This window comes from Carex rostrata, chromosome 9, assembly GCF_964058835.1.
Source record: "Carex rostrata chromosome 9, lpCarRost1.2, whole genome shotgun sequence".
In the NCBI taxonomy this organism is placed as follows: Eukaryota; Viridiplantae; Streptophyta; class Magnoliopsida; order Poales; family Cyperaceae; genus Carex; species Carex rostrata.
The window spans coordinates 11,576,973-11,592,979 of record NC_135926.1 but is presented as its reverse complement, the minus strand read 5'-3'; the positions used below and the strand labels follow the sequence as shown (position 1 = coordinate 11,592,979).

General features: G+C 36.3%; 1 protein-coding gene and 1 long non-coding RNA gene across 2 annotated transcripts; one reads left to right on the top strand and one right to left on the bottom strand.

Moving 5' to 3' along the window:
• The first annotated feature begins 1,981 nt into the window (after positions 1 to 1,981).
• Positions 1,982 to 3,581, top strand: LOC144560004 (uncharacterized). Its single transcript, XR_013513298.1, has 3 exons — positions 1,982 to 2,446; positions 2,677 to 2,779; positions 3,260 to 3,581. It is a non-coding gene; the product is annotated as an uncharacterized LOC144560004 (long non-coding RNA).
• Positions 3,582 to 14,516: 10,935 nt separating this feature from the next.
• Positions 14,517 to 15,957, bottom strand: LOC144559522 (peroxidase P7-like). The gene is made up of 3 exons (XM_078308573.1): positions 15,626 to 15,957; positions 15,344 to 15,535; positions 14,517 to 15,248 (listed from the first exon to the last, which is right to left on the bottom strand). The coding sequence occupies exons 1-3, from the start codon at positions 15,833 to 15,835 to the stop codon at positions 14,697 to 14,699; spliced, it is 954 nt and encodes a 317-aa protein (XP_078164699.1). The 5' UTR covers positions 15,836 to 15,957; the 3' UTR covers positions 14,517 to 14,696.
• Positions 15,958 to 16,007: the final 50 nt, after the last annotated feature.

Here is a 16,007-nt window from a genome sequence, read left to right as displayed (position 1 = left end):
TATCTTGCCATGTTGTAACAAATATGTTGTGATTTTAATCTTGTACCGTATCGTGTCGTGATTAAGTTAATTTTTTACGTGATGTGTTGTGTTGTGACCAAAATATCAGTTACGGTATGTGAATGGTCACGTCATGTGAGTCATGTTGTGTCCAAACGTGCAAGACTCGTGTGACCATTCGATTATAATTTAAGTTAATTTATTCAATATTTACTATTTGATCAATATCTAATGATCATAATTACACGTGACTTGCGTGATCACGTGCCGTGTCATGCTGTGACTAGATCTTTCACATGTTGTACCGTGCCAAAGTTTCAAAAGATAGTCACGGAACGCGAATGATCACATCATAGGACACACGAATCACGACATATAACTGACAAGCGTATCGTGTCATTCCATATCGTATCCGTACCATTCCATTTCGTACCGTAACCATACCATTCTATAATGGTGCTGGCTCCGTCATACTATTTTTTCTACTCTTGGTCCGACAACGGCGAAAGTGGAGATTTTCTAAATAATGTTTCTTAATCAAAACTAACAAATAAAAGAATTGATTTCATAATTTAATTACAAATCAATCGTTCATTTGGGAATTATGCCAGCCATAGCCCCAAAACGCAATAAAACTAGCTTTGTCCAAGGCCCACAAAAAGTTACATCTGTTGTGTCAGCCCATTATAGACCCAATACAGAATTTTCCTAAATAACTAATAAAAATGACATCTGCAGCATGTCTTTCGATCAAAACAAAAGCAATGAACCGATGATTTGACAATTCTTTACTTAACCAATTTTAAAAATAAATTTGAAATTCAATATTTTGTCTATGAAAAATTATGATATTGAAGCCATTGAAGCTATGGCAACTCAGAAACCTAAACAACTTCCACGGAACCCACAAAATTATGGATATTGACCCATCAATCAATCCCTCATTGTTGCCACCATTTTTCTCCTTTCTTAGCTCTGCTGCCATTTTTTTTGGAATCATCTATTTTTTTGGTCCACCATGTAGTATGATTGGTCCCCGCAGATATTTATGATGCGAGTACATTTGAGAGATTTGATTAGAGAGACATAAAAATTGTTAATCTCATATGTATAAATATTTCCGTACATAGATAAAAATACTTCATTACATAAAATTAATATTGTAGAATAAAAAAATTAGTACTGGAGTATTTGCATCCCCCCTTAAATAGTTGTGATAGTTATGATGCATATACAATGCGGATAATGTAGCGCGAGTATCTCTCTATAAATAAGCCCTATTTGCTATAAGAGCAAGGCCTCAGCAAAAACTAAAACGGGCCGAGATTGGAAGGCCTTTACAGGCCGAGCAAAACTAAAATATTATATCCAGCTTTTCGATTTCATAATTTTAATTACTGCGTGAACTATTTTAAGATTTTGGGATCACTCACAAGTCAAACATGTTATATAGGGCAAAATTATTGTGTCACATGAGTTCTTTAGTGGTCCAGAAGTTGTCTCGTTGCGTCGTTTCATTTCTCAATAATTTAATACATTCCGGCTATTTCCGACTTGAACCGACAAAAAACAGAGTCCAAATTCTCTTTTAAAGGGTGGAATTTTAAAATTTAAATAGAAGCTATGGAATATAACAAAATAACAATATCATCAAAAGGTGTACAATAATTCATTCAATAGTATATTTCATGCATCTTTTAATGCATTGTAGAATGAAGTAGACCCTACAGATTGATATATTCTAGGGTGGCAATCAGCTGGCTCGTCACGAGCTAAGTTCATTAGTGGAGAATGTACTTTTAGTATCGGCACATCAGTGTTGGACAAGACAAAAACATGATACAAATATATATCAGGAACGGACAAACTTATAAACGACCGTTCCTGATTTTTTTTCTCTTAATTAGCCACTCCTCTCCTCCTCTCCTTATTTTGTCTCCTCCATATTTTCCAACTCCCGTCTGGGATTTTTTCATCTCCTGCGCAGTCAATCTCGCTTCCCCTCTTTCAGCACCCTCGTTATTCCTTTCTTTCTTTGAAATCCGTTTCTTTAACCCTAGCCGCTTCTCTTTAGACCCTAATTGCACATGCCAAAACTCGTCAAATCCTTTAGATCCTTCGTAGCCATGAGACCACTTGATGACAACAAGACGACGCTAGTGTTCGAAAAGCTGTTCAAGTTTGTTGGACCGATAGATCTCGTCAAAACTCGTCAAGTTTGTCACCATGAGACCACTTGACAATGAGACAAGAAAAAAAAACCGTCTGATTTCTTTGGTGATTTTCAGGTTCTAATGATTGTTTTTTCGTGTTTAATTTGTATGATTATGTTTCTTCAATTGATAGTTTGTAACTAATATATTTTCTGTTGAGGGCACTCGAGAAATCAAAAGAAAAGGGTGAGACGGATGGCGATTCAGAATTAAATGAAGTTCTTGCTTCTTAGGTAATATTTATTTTTTGAGATAGATTTCTCATAGAATAAGTGGTCTTGTTAGTTCTATCATTAATTGTTTTATTATTCCTAAAGTTCTACTCTTTTCCTCAATTTACGCTTATGAGTTGATTGTATAGACCTTAAATTAATTGGTTTGTGTTGAATTGATCGAGCACCAAGTTTATAAGATAACCCTCTTGTATGACAAATTTTCAAAATCACTGGATTCAAATTTGCAGGGTGCTAGTTATAAAATTGTTGCGAGCTTTGAGGGAAATTTTCCAAACATAATCAAGCAGCTTTTCCTCTTGACCGCCACTTTGAGCTCAACAATGTCAAAGGGTACAAATGTTTCCTTTATATTTTTAAGACAACTTTAAATTAGCTTTCTAAATCTTCTAATTAATTCATTCCCAAATGTTTACTTAGTGCAATTTATTCCTACAAAAATAGAAAAATAATTCATTCCCAAATTCCCTAAAATATGTCTAGTACATAAGCAGTTTTGTGCAAGGAAGAAGTTTGCACTGGGCTTATTTCAGAAAAATAATACACAAGTAGTGTTGTAGGCATGAGGAGATGTAAATAACTTTTTTTTTAAAAAATAATACCAACGTTAAAGGATTTTGCCTTTAACCTTCAGAAAAAAAAAAAAAATTGGCATATTCTATTATGTGACACAAAGTGTTTGTTGAATTGTCCATTTTTAATTTGTCTATAGAGATCTAACAAAAGTAATCTACACAAGTTTCATATCAGCATTAAGATTAGATTATTCCATTATTTTCTTATTTTTATAATTTTCTATTTGACTTTGTACAGGTTATGGGAGAAAGAACAATAGAATAAATTGGAAGCAAGTAAGCATAAATTGTTTTATCTCTGAATTACTACTTCTATGTTTCATATTATTTAAGATTTCTATGATGATTGGCAAGAGGAGCTGTACCAAAAGGTATATGCATACATATATTTTGTCTGCTTCAATTTTATTTGATAGAGAGATAACTGTATTTGGAAATATATTGTATGCCCTTGTATACCCTTGAACTTATTTAATTTTGTAGGATATGTTAGAGGAAAAAAAGTAAAACAATTTAGAATATGTTATTTTGTAATAATTTAGAATTATTGTAATTTGGTGAAATGCACTTGTTGAATTTTAAGTATGTGTTATTTTGTAATAATTTAGGATGTGTTATTTTGTTACATTTCATATTTCATATATTATTGCTTGTTTCATATAGGCCAGTGCAAAAAAGAAAAAAGCAACATGAAAGGTTGTTTATTAAAAAAAAACCGTTCCTATAAAAAAAAAAAAAGAACAACAAGAACGGTTGTTTAATAAAGAACCGTTCCTGATTGTATAAACAGGAACGACTGTTTAAATGACCGTTCTTGTTTGTACAATCAAGAAAGGCTATTGAACCATTCTTGATTAGAGGTACAATCAATAACCGCTGGGTCAAGAACGGACATAGGTCCGTTCCTGTTATGTGTTTTTGACTGTTCCTAATTGCTGGTTCTCGACTAGTGGTTCGACTTGAATTCGTTACAAGCTGGCTCGTCCGAGTCACGAGCAAGCTAACTTTAGGAGTTCAAGGTGAAATCTCTGCTTGAAATCGTCACGAGTTGGATCGAACTAGCTTGCGAGCTGACGAGCTCGCTCACGGGGTCTGGCTGGATCTTGGTTTAAGAAGAAAATAAATTCCACAAATGTTTTGGACCGAGCTGAACAGTATAAAATGCACACAAATTCATACAAATTCACAAATTACTGTCTAACTGAGCTAGCTCGCGAGCTAGTGAGCAAACTAGACTCTAGCTTGAACTCGTTAATTTTGGACGGCGCTAATAGTGAACTGACCCATTAACAGCTTTATCCAATAATCGAACTATTAGCAAGCGAGTCAAATGCAAATCACGAGCTACGTGTTTTTTTGCCGCCTCCTAATTCTGATAATATCTAATGATTAATATAATCTAACAACTAAAATTACTTGCATGACGTAGGATCCACAAACAAACACTCCAAATAGGCGATTGAATAATGAAAAAGTGTGTTGCTGGTCCACAGGTGACACGTGAAGAGTATGTACAAATAAATTGTACAAAAGAGAGATCAGTGCTACCAGTTGGTTGGTAGAACATGGAGAGATCAAGAATACTTACATGGTAAATGCCGAAAAACAAGTTTGGAGTCATGGAGACAGACAATATCTTCATACTAAAAGCCAAATAATTAATATTGTCATACTCGTATTTGGCGTTCTTTAATTTATAATATCATTTTTATGCTCATTAAACTTATTTGTAGTACTAACGGAGATTAAAGAACAGACTGGTAACAATTAATTAAGAGGCAGGCTTTATTTTAAATTTTGTTAAGGCCAATCTAAACATTTTTATGTGCGTGGCAGATCTGTACTCAACATTTATAGATAGCTGATTTTTATATTATTTAACTTTTATCATTTTTTGGATTATAGGACAAAGCGAAATTGAACCGTTCAAGATTATCAAAATTATGATTTTCTCACATATTATAAAATAGTTGAAATTTTCAAAATAATAATATTTGATTTTCTACAAAATTTTGGGATTTAGAACCTTTTTAGCAGCTCAGATCGGCTTCAAAATCAGGAACTGTAACACTGGCAGATCTAGAGGTGTCAATGGCACCTTTTTTATCTATTTATCCGACCTATATCGTATCCGATAAAATGGGCACGGGTGAGATTTTTTTTTAATAAACTTATCAGGTATGTGTACCGGTAATTTTTTTTTTCATTATCGAAATGGAAAAAGGTACAGATAAAGTCTATTTCGTACATGTTACTTGATCAGGTAATTACAAAAAAAATTATATATGTTATATATATTAATAAGCATTGAAAATAGTACTTTAATTGGTTTATTTGCGCTTAGTGTGATTAGAATTTTTTTTCAATAAAGTATTATACATGTGTGAAATTAATGTATATATTTTATTGTTTTATTTAATAAATAATAAAAATAATTATTATATTAGTATTATACATTATTTATCTGCTACCATTTTGTTATGCGACAACTATAACGGATAAGAGTAAGATATGGGTAATATAATTTATAGCATATAATAAGGGTAAGGTACGGATAAGAACAATTTCCAACGGGTATGAATATGAAAATGCTTCCATCCGATATCCGTTGACATTCCTAGGCAGATCAGTATTGTGCATAGTACCGTATAATTTATCGGAAATAATTAAGGGCTATTATGGATTAATCTTTAATTTTTAATATCCAGCCGGTCCCTCCAATTATATGCTAGCTAGGTACAAATTTATTTATTTTTCTCCAAATATTGGCTTGCTAAAATATATAACACGCAAATAACAAGTCAATAATTCACTAATAGTGCAACAAATTAATGAAGTAGTTCATTGGTCTCAATTGGGTGGGTGAGCAAGAGTCCACTAATTTCAACTGAGAATTTAATATTGGAGAGATGATTTTGATATGTATTTTTAATGCCTAATAGCATTTTTATTTAAAAAGAAAATAGTTTGCTCTAATTATATATACCCGGCAAACATTTTGGATTTGCTCAATAATTGAAATGCTTCATCCATATATAATTTCATATATATACTTGAGAATCAATTTTTGGTTTAGTGACAAAAGATAATGTTGTATGTTTAGAAAGTCGCAGATTCATAATTCAAATAGATATTATTTGTGAATATTAAATAGTTAAATAGCTTGACCTCCAACCTTTATTTTAAAAAATATATATATATATATATATAGTTATATATATAGCTCTACAAATGAAATTCGGATCCCATAAATAACTCTTTTTTTTGAAATTGCCAGGCAAAGGCTGCCAGGGTTTGTATTTAATAATCATAAAACACGGGTTACAACTTAAAAGGCCAAGGCTCGGTTACTTTGCTACCACGGCATGCAAAATTATGCACATGTCTCAGCAAAGCACACTCTAACTAGCATCCATTACAGCCAACAAAAGGAAAACAAAACATGCGAAATTTATGTTTGAGCTGTTGACTTCTTTCCTTTTAGCAACTTCCACAGAGATGCTTCTCTGATCACCCATTCTGCCACCATGTCTGCCGATGCCTTTTTTCCATCGAAGATCTGTGAGTTCCTTTGCCTCCAAATAGACCAGAAAGTTGATGCAAAGAGCCTCTGCCAATGTGTCAATACTGACGGCCTATTTTCAAATCTTTTAGCCGATTCCCTCCAAGTTTCCTTGACTGTATTTCTACGAAAGAGAATCTGATAGCCAGTCAGCCATTCCACTCTGCTCCAAACTCTTCTTGCATAGGGGCAGTTGAGATACAACTGTTCTGCCGATTCTGTTTGCTGTAACTGACAGAGCACACAACTTAAATCTTGACAATTGAACTTTCGTCTGGCCATCACCTCCTTGGTCAACAGTTTGTTTTTAAGGAGCAGATACCCAAAAATCTTGACAGACGGGGGTATTGTGTATTTCCAAATTGAGGCAAATTCCCATCTTACCTTTCCCACTCTAACCAAGACCTTGTAGGCTGATGCCGCGCTGTATTGAGCATTTGCTTGTAAAGTCCAGATTAAATTGTCCGGTTGTTCATTCAGTGTTGGAAATTGTAGTGGTAAGATGGTGTTTGACTGCATGGCTTGACTGAGGGACCACGCATGATTGGATTGTCTCGCCCCCGTCTCAGCCATAGTTGAAGGCCCCCAGTTGTCATACCAGAAGGAAATGGAATCTCCATTGCCTACAATCCAAGCGGTGGCTGATGAGAAAATGTGTTTTATAGCAATGAGTTGGGTCCAAAAAAAGGATCCCCTTTTCGACCACAGTAATGGTCCCTGCGAATGCGCACCCTGCCATCTAATTACTGTGACCATTGATGCCCACATAGAGTCACGTTCCTTGTAACATTTCCACCACCAACGAAGTAGCAATGAAATGTTCCTGAATTGCAAGTCAGGCAACCCCATACCACCATCCTGTTTCGGCCTACAGACCATCTCCCAGTTGCATAAGGATATTGCCCGGGTTGTGTTATGTGACTTTCCCCACAGAAATATACGCCTTGCCTTGTCAATTCTGGTAATAACCCATTTTGGCAGCAAGAAGCAGATCATCCAGTATGTGGGGATGGTTGATAGCACAGATTGAACTAATTCTAGGCGACCACCTCTGCTCAATAGTTTTGATTGCCATGTCGCCAACCTGTTTTCAATTCTTTCAACCAGGGGAAGGTACATCTCCTTTGTAGGCTTGCGCACCGTGAGTGGCATGCCTAGATAAGTTACCGGGAAGTCAGTTTCCGTGCATCCCATGATTGCTCTGACCCAACTTCTATCTTCCAGGTTGATATTCAAAGGTATGAATGTGCTCTTATTGAAGTTGACTTGTAGACCTGAAGCTTTGGTGAATAGCCTCAAGGTTAATTTAAAGGAGATCAAGGTGGTTATGTCTGCCCCAGCAATAACGGCCGTGTCATCGGGGTATTGCAAAGCAATAATCGAATCCTCAATCTTGTTTGATAAGGGGATCTGCAGGATCGTATTGGTTGCTTGCACCATACGTTGGTATACATCAGCCGCCACAATAAAGAGCATGGGTGAGAGGGGGTCTCCCTGTCGGAGCCCCCTCCTGTGTATGAATTTCTGACCCATTTCTCCGTTGATACAAATGCTTGAAGTCGAAGTTGACCAGATTGTTAACATCCACTGCAACCATTTTTCTGGGAAATTCCTTGCCCTCATGACCCGAATTAAGAAGTCCCATTCAACCGAGTCAAAAGCTTTCTTGAAATCTATTTTAGCAAAAATTGCCGGTTTCCCTTTCCCAACAATATGGTGCAACAATTCTCTGGTTGTGACAAAGTTTTCAGAAATTTGGCGGCCATGCACGAATGCCGTTTGGTTTGTTGAAATCAGTTCCGGCAAGAATGCTCTTAGCCTGTTGGATAATATCTTGGATATTAGCTTAGGGATAAGGTTGAGCACGCTTATGGGTCTGAAGTCAGAGGTGTTTTTTGGGGAATCAATTTTGGGTATCAGAACAATCGTGGCTTCATTGTAAGGTTTCAGGTTGAGTGTGTTGGCATGGAACATATGCAACATTTGAATAACATCATGCTTGATTTCCTCCCAATAAATCTTCATGAATTCATTTGGGAGGCCGTCGGGACCCGAAGCCTTGTTGTTGGCTAGTTGTTTAACCGCACCTTCAATTTCAACCAGTGTGAATTGGTCCTGTAGACCATGAAGGCATGGGTTGATCGGGTATAGTGATTCCACCTTAAAAGGAAGCACTGCTGTGCATGTTCCCAGCACCTCTTCCATGGATGTTGAGAAAATTTCTCTGATCCGATTACCATCCATCACCACTTCTCCATTGTACTCTATCTCTGACACAAAGTTCCTTCTAGGCCTAGATGATGCAAAGGAGTGAAAAAACTTTGTATTACGATCACCTTGTGTCACCCACCGACATCTTGAGCGTTGCTTCCATTTGAGTTCAATGTTAGATGCAAGATCATATGCTCTTTCCCTGATTTTTAGTCTCAAACTGAACTCATGACGGAGTAGAGGTCTGTGCTCTTCTATACGGTCAAAAAATAATATGGACTGCTTGCAATACTCCAGCTGGCTTTCAGCGTTGCCAAACTCCTGCGAGTTCCACAACTTTAGGGCTCTATGTAACAGGTGGGTCTTGTCGTGAAACCCCCTTATCGGATCTTCCTGGGGTTGACCGTGAGACCACAAGTTCTGAACCATGGCCTTTGGCTGTCGATATTTGAACCAGAAAAGTTCAAGTTTGAATCGCTTCCTTTGTTGTTCTCTGCCTTTGCATGTTAATAGCAAAGGTGCATGGTCCGACACAATGACCTCCTTTGCTTCTAACGTGATTATTGGGTATGCGGCTGACCAATCCGGTGAAGCAAGGATCCTATCCAGTTTGGTGAAAATTGGGTTTGGGCGTTTACTTGACCAAGTAAACGATCTGTTGCGTAAAGGGAATTCAATAATGCCTAGGTCTGAGATTAGCCTGTTGAACAATTCCATCAGTTGGAAGTTGTAGCTGCCAGTGGACCTATCTGTTATCCACCTTGTAAGGTTGAAGTCCCCAGCAAGGAGCCATGGTTGACCAGCAATGCTGGCTGTGTGTCGTAGCTCTTCAACAAACATTGGTTTTTGGTTATCATCTATGGGACCGTAGGCATTGGTGATCCACAAAAGGTTACCCGATTGGATATGTAGCAATTGCACAGTTACGGAATGTCTGGTTGACCATGATCGGATTAGTCCGAACGACTTCTTCCAAGCTATAATTGTACCACCTGCCGAATGGATAGCAAGGTTATATGCAACATCCAAAGAAAAAAAAGAAGGCAAAAAACGAACAACGTAATTAAAATCCAATTTGTTGCATTTTGTTTCTTGTAAAAGAACTACATGACATCTTGCGTTTTTTATGACATTGCGAACAATATTGCACTTGTCATCTCCACCCATCCCTCTAACATTCCAAGAAAGTAATTTAAATTGTTTGTATAACATTGATAACTAATAAGACATCTACTTCGCAACATCAGCGGAGACCGGACTTAATCCGAGTCCTCCTCAGACCCAAGGTCGTCCGAGTCGACACTGAGGTCCAGCCTCTCTGGGTCCTGACTTATGCCTTCCATTAGATCAAGGTCCACATCTTTCCCTTTACGGGCCTGTTCCATGTTGGTTTGGCGCATAGAATTGTCTTCCCGTAGGGTTGCTAAAACCTCATCAAGTTTGAAGCCACAGCCTGCTCCAATCTCAGCACACAGCCCATATTGGACACTCACCTCATAAAACCCTTCTGAATTAAGGTGAACTTCAGCCCGCCTACTTATGGTCTTGTCCTTGATCACTTTGGGCTTGGACTGATTCTGAGTGGCCCTTTTTTTGAAGGTGACTTGTCTTATTGGGCCTTTGTTAGGCTTTTGCTGGGCCCGTTTCCCTGCGGCAATTAGGTCTCTCTTATTCTGTATTGGAACCGAGGCATGACATGACTTCCTTTTGGAAGTTTCTGGCCTGTCATTTTGTGTGAGGTGTCCCATTTCAGATGTACGGTTGGTCTGACTTCTGACCTCTGCACTCTGAGCGTCCGAACCTTCTCGTACGGAGGTTTCAGAACCTTCTCGTACGGAGGATCCCATAAATAACTCAATGTTTCAGTTTGAATTTCGATCGTCAGATCACAACAGTTCAAATCCAAACTAAATTTTTGAGTTACTCTAGGGATTCACCAAAGGCGGAGGTAAAGAGAAATTATGGAGTCAATTCATCTCTATTTTTGTTTAAATTTTTTATATTTATATATAATTTTATATATAATTTAGAGTAAAACGTTAAGAAACTATAAAATGGCTCTCTTTCTATACAAAAAAAAATTATTTGATAGACATCATATATATTTAACCTCCATAGTTCAAAAGTCTGATTCCGTAACTGATCCGAACCCTCCAGATGGGTGTAAAGTAATTGTCCAGGTCCACAAATTCATTAAAGAGTCCTAAAAATATCAATCGTGCTATCAGCCTATCTGGATCGGCTATATGAAACAATTGATCCTAATAACTATCTAGATCGGTTTTCTTAAAAAAATCGATCTTAAAAACTATTCAGATCGGTTTTTCTAAACAACCGATCCTAATAAATGAACTATTATAATCGGTTGTTTGTTAGAACCGATCCAGATACTATCAGGATCGGTTTTTACAAACAACCGATCTCATTAATTAGGATCGGTTGTTTGTAAAAACCGATCCTAATACTATCAGGATCGGTTGTTTCGAAATAATTGATCCTTATTTTCATTCCGCGCCTCTCATTTTCAACTTAGCGAAAATCAAACCCGCCTCTCAACTCCTCCGTCTCTCTCTCTGTCTCAGTCTCTCCCTCTTCTAAGGTTCTTATTTTCATTTCGTGCCTCTCATTTTCAACTTAGCAAAAATCAAATCCGCCTCTCAACTCCTCTGTCTCTCTCTCTGTCTCCGGCGCCTCTCAACTTAGCGATCTCTATCTCTTTCTATGTTGATCATGTCAAAAAAAGGCGAAGAAGATGAAAACTGACAAGGATGTGCCATCCATCTCTTCCAAGTTCATGGAATGAGATGAATGATGATGCCCCGGCTTATGCCCTTAAATTATACTTAAGGTACATACTGTTTATTTCCTCAAATCTCTTATGTACATTTGAGCATCTTTTGTATTTTTAATTTACACTAAATTGCAGTATTACAATTCGTGGTTTCAATTTATTTATTTATTTTTTCATTTGAGCAAGGCCTTTTGAGATTATTCCATCGGCGATGAAGAGGTACACTTTGAGGTATGCTAGCTAGGTTTTCCTTGTCTTTCAATTTAAATAATACATGTATCGAAGATGCACAAGCAAGCAATTAATGATATAAATATTTGTTCAGATTTTGAAATTTGCACTAGTGGAGACGATAAAAGAGGGAGTGCCATACATGTGGCTGAATTTTATTTTGCTATTGGACCAAATTTCTTCAACTATTGTATTTTTTTTGTGTTTCATGAATTTTATTTTGTGTTCTGAATTGGTTTTGAGCTCCAATAAATCAATGGTAAATAAAAAATATATTTTATGTTGGCTAGGAAATATATAGGGAAGCTGGCCAAATAAAAAAAAATTTAGATCCAATATAACATCAGGATCGGTAATTTAACCGATCCAAATTAGTGTAGTATCAGTATCGCCTTCATCAAAATCGGTTGTATTCCGATACTAATATGCGTATATAACCGATACTGATTCCATATTTTCCACTAGAGTATTTTGATCCGATTATTTAATTAATTAATAAACGAGATGCATGATCGGATTAAAACAGCAGCAGCCTCCGTTTTTACGAAAACAGCAAAACTTAGACACCCTTGAAAATGTCAGTAGATTATTTTAAGAGTGAGTCTATGGTACTATGCATATTACGATTTGTTACCGTGCTACGGTTCTATATTCGAGTTTTAAAATCCTAATGGTCAATCCGAACCGTTCATCTTGTTCTCCATATTAATATGTGTCTGGAGACCAAATTTTACATTTTTTGAAATTTTTTTACTATTTTTTTAGATTTATTGAAAATCACTGTTTTTGGATGGTCCAGAATTTTCAGATCAAGTGATTTTCTAAATATCTAAAAAAATAGTAAAAAATTTTCAAAAAATATAAAATTTGGTCTCCAAACACATATTAATATGGAGAACAAGATGAACGGTTCAAATCAACCGTTAGGATTTGAAAACTCGAATATAGAACCGTAGCACCGTAACAACCCGTGATATGCATAGTACCATAGACTCACTCTTATTTTAAATGCAATTATGCCATTACCATTTGTAATTGGTTGCAAGTTGCAACAGCATCTTTCCATTGATCATATCTGTTATTCCTTCTGTCATTCCATTGATCATTTTTTTTTTTTTTTTTTTGAGATACTGATCATAGTAGCTATCAGTTTAGGAATTCCATTGATCATAATTAATGGAATCCGCTACTATATATGGATCATTATTTCTTTAAGAGACATTAGCTTTTAATTATTTTGCAATTATTTAATTGGCGCCTGACCCCGTCTACTATATATGGATTTTAATTTAATTTATGAGGTAATTCTAGCATAAATTTAACTTTCATGATATACATTTAATATATTAGAAAATAAATAAGAAATATGTGTCCGTATTTTTCAGTAATTAAATCGAACGTGTAATTAATGTCTATATATTTCATGTATGGATGACCAATTAATGTTAAATATTCTTAAAGTTGATGGCCGATCACATCCACAATTTAATTTATTTAATTTGAATAATATATTTCAAGAAAATAAATACATGTACGATAAAAAAAAAAAGTTGGATTCGAGATGGAATTATCCTTATTTAAATTGTAAACTAATTAAAGGATTACTTTCAAATTTTCAAATACAGTATTTCACTTGTGTTATCTAAGTTATATATACCAATATTGACTATATAATTTATCGTATTTGTCAAAGATTTAAATAGTGTTTATCGCGCTATAACAGAACAGCTAAAAAAATAACGCTATGTCCATATACGTCGTTATATAGTACGCTATAGCGCTGATAGTATGTACTATAACTTTTATTGTTCAAAAACACTATAGCACCGCTATAGTACACTATTTAGAATGCTGGTATTTGCTTTATTAACTAAATATTCATAACGAGAAATTAAATCCAATTGCAAATGCGACATGTTACGTTAATAAGGTTTGGAGCACAATAATTTCAAAGCTACTCATTACAAATGTGAGCTTGCTTCAGACAAAAGTTTAACCAATAATAAACGAGTCTACTTTAATTAGATGACAAGCTGTAAGCCTACGCTTAATGTCGGCACCAGATTAATATTCTTCTTCGTAGAGAAAAATCATAAAACAAAAGTTGCAGCAAAATTACAAAGTGTGTTATCCAATCTTATTTTTGAAGAGGAGGGTTCAAATGCCTCCATGTTTTTGTGCCTCCATCATGCCTCCATCTCTCTCTATCATTTTCAAAGTTCAAACAGTCGATCCGAACCGCTCAACCTAACCTCCATACTAAAATATGTTTGGAGACCAAATTTTATATTTTTAGGAATTTTTTTACTATTTTTTTAGATATGTACAAAAATACTGTTTTTAGATGGTTCAGATTTACTGATTTTGTACCTATCTAAAAAAATAGTAAAAAAATTCCTAAAAATATAAAATTTGGTCTCCAAACATATTTTAGTATGGAGGTTAGGTTGAGCAGTTCGGATCGACTGTTTGAACTTTGAAAATGATGGAAAAAGATGGAGGCATGATGGAGGCACAAAAACATGGAGGCATTTGAACCCTCCTCATTTTTGAAATACCGGGCAGTGGCTGCCAGGTTGTGTGTTATCCAATCTTGTCTCACTCAATTCCAAACCACATTTTATAGGTTCTCCTGTAGTGTAGACCTTGGTTCATAAGATCCACCTCTCTCTCCACTTTCTTTCAACATGAAAATTATAATTACAATTACAATTACAATTGTTCATTAATAACGTCGAGGGAAGAAGATTACAATTCAAGCCTTAATTGCTATTTAATTATGTTTATTCACTTGTCATATGCCAAATTACATGCATATTCTTATTCATTGATTCTAATGGAACATAACATAACAAATGGACCTTAATTTCAAATGCAATCTTAATTTATCTTCCGGCAGTTTAGTCTAATCTCGCCATTTGTACCGGTTAACGGACTAATATTCCCCATTTTAACCATCGCATTCACGAAATCAGAAATGAATGTCGAAGCACTCGTGCTGTAAGTCGAAACAAGCGAATCTTGAGACCCGCCATTAAAGAGCTCTTGGTCGGAATGAAACAACCCGCGTTGCCCCACTAGATTTTGGTAGTAAGCATTGTCAAATCTAGTCGGGGTTTGTACGTCGATCGGTGCAAGATTGTTATCGCCACCGGATTGGGGGCATGTTTGCTTGCGTGTTGCTGCAAAAGCTGCATTTATGTTTGTGTCGCTGTAGATGTGGCTTCTGAAGGTGGTGCACCGTGCTTGTCCGATGGTGTGGGCCCCGGAGAGAGCCGTCATGTCCTTTGCTGTCAAACCCTTGTTACCAAACATGGTGATCAAGGTTTGAAGGCTAGAGCTTGGGCCAGGAAGGTTGTTGTTGGCTGCACTCTGGCTAGCTGTTTTTGCATCCCTTCGGCCGAGCAAGACTGTCCAAGTGGGACCACCAAGCTGCAATTTTGATTTCAATTATTGTTCTTGATAAGTGGTTTTGTGCTTCTGTGCTTCTTGCACATTGTTGAAATAATATTACAATTTTGATTTACCAAGTTAACACCATCACGTGCAGCGAGAGCGAGAATGTCGGCGCATGAAACCTTTGCCGGGCAAGACGCTTCAACTTGGCTCTTGATAGTATCAATGACGTTGAACCCACGTACGGAGTTTGCATTTGGGCCCGCATTCTTCTCTCCGGTGAAAGTTGAAGTATCATCCAGCAAGATTGAGCCGTCGCAACCCTATAAATAATTAGATAATGAAAGAAGGAACATTAGCAAAAATTCACACCTAAAACAAAAAAGTGAGGAATAATAAACAAAAATTATTACATTAACGAAGCAATCATGGAAGAATAAACGAAGAATAGAAGCGCCCATTCTCGCCTCCTGAGCGACTGCCCGAGCCATGGCAGATCGCACAATTGTTTGCAAATTGGGGCATGTAGTGCTATAAAATGTTGAGGATAATTGCCCATTAGCACCTAAAGCTATAATTGAAAGAGCCAAAAAGCAGAAAAGAGTATTAGAAGAAGAAGCCATGTCAGCAAGAACAAGAGCACTGTATAAGATATTACTAGGTTGTTCTCTGTGTTGTATGATTTGGTTTGCTAGCTATAAGTGGAGAACCCTTTATATAGTAATCTCGTTGCTTGCATAGTTGCATGGCGCATGTGGGATATATATTTGTATAAGTTGAATGAGAAGGAAGGGT

What these genes read in the sequence shown, in the direction of transcription:
- LOC144559522 (XM_078308573.1), bottom strand. Translation starts at nt 15,835, where the DNA reads ATGGCTTCTTCTTCTAATACTCTTTTCTGCTTTTTGGCTCTTTCAATT. An exon ending in TCCATGATTGCTTCGTTAAT is followed by an intron (nt 15,536 to 15,625) that starts GTAATAATTTTT and finishes AATTATTTATAG; the next exon opens with GGTTGCGACGGCTCAATCTT. An exon ending in CACGTGATGGTGTTAACTTG is followed by an intron (nt 15,249 to 15,343) that starts GTAAATCAAAAT and finishes TCAAAATTGCAG; the next exon opens with CTTGGTGGTCCCACTTGGAC.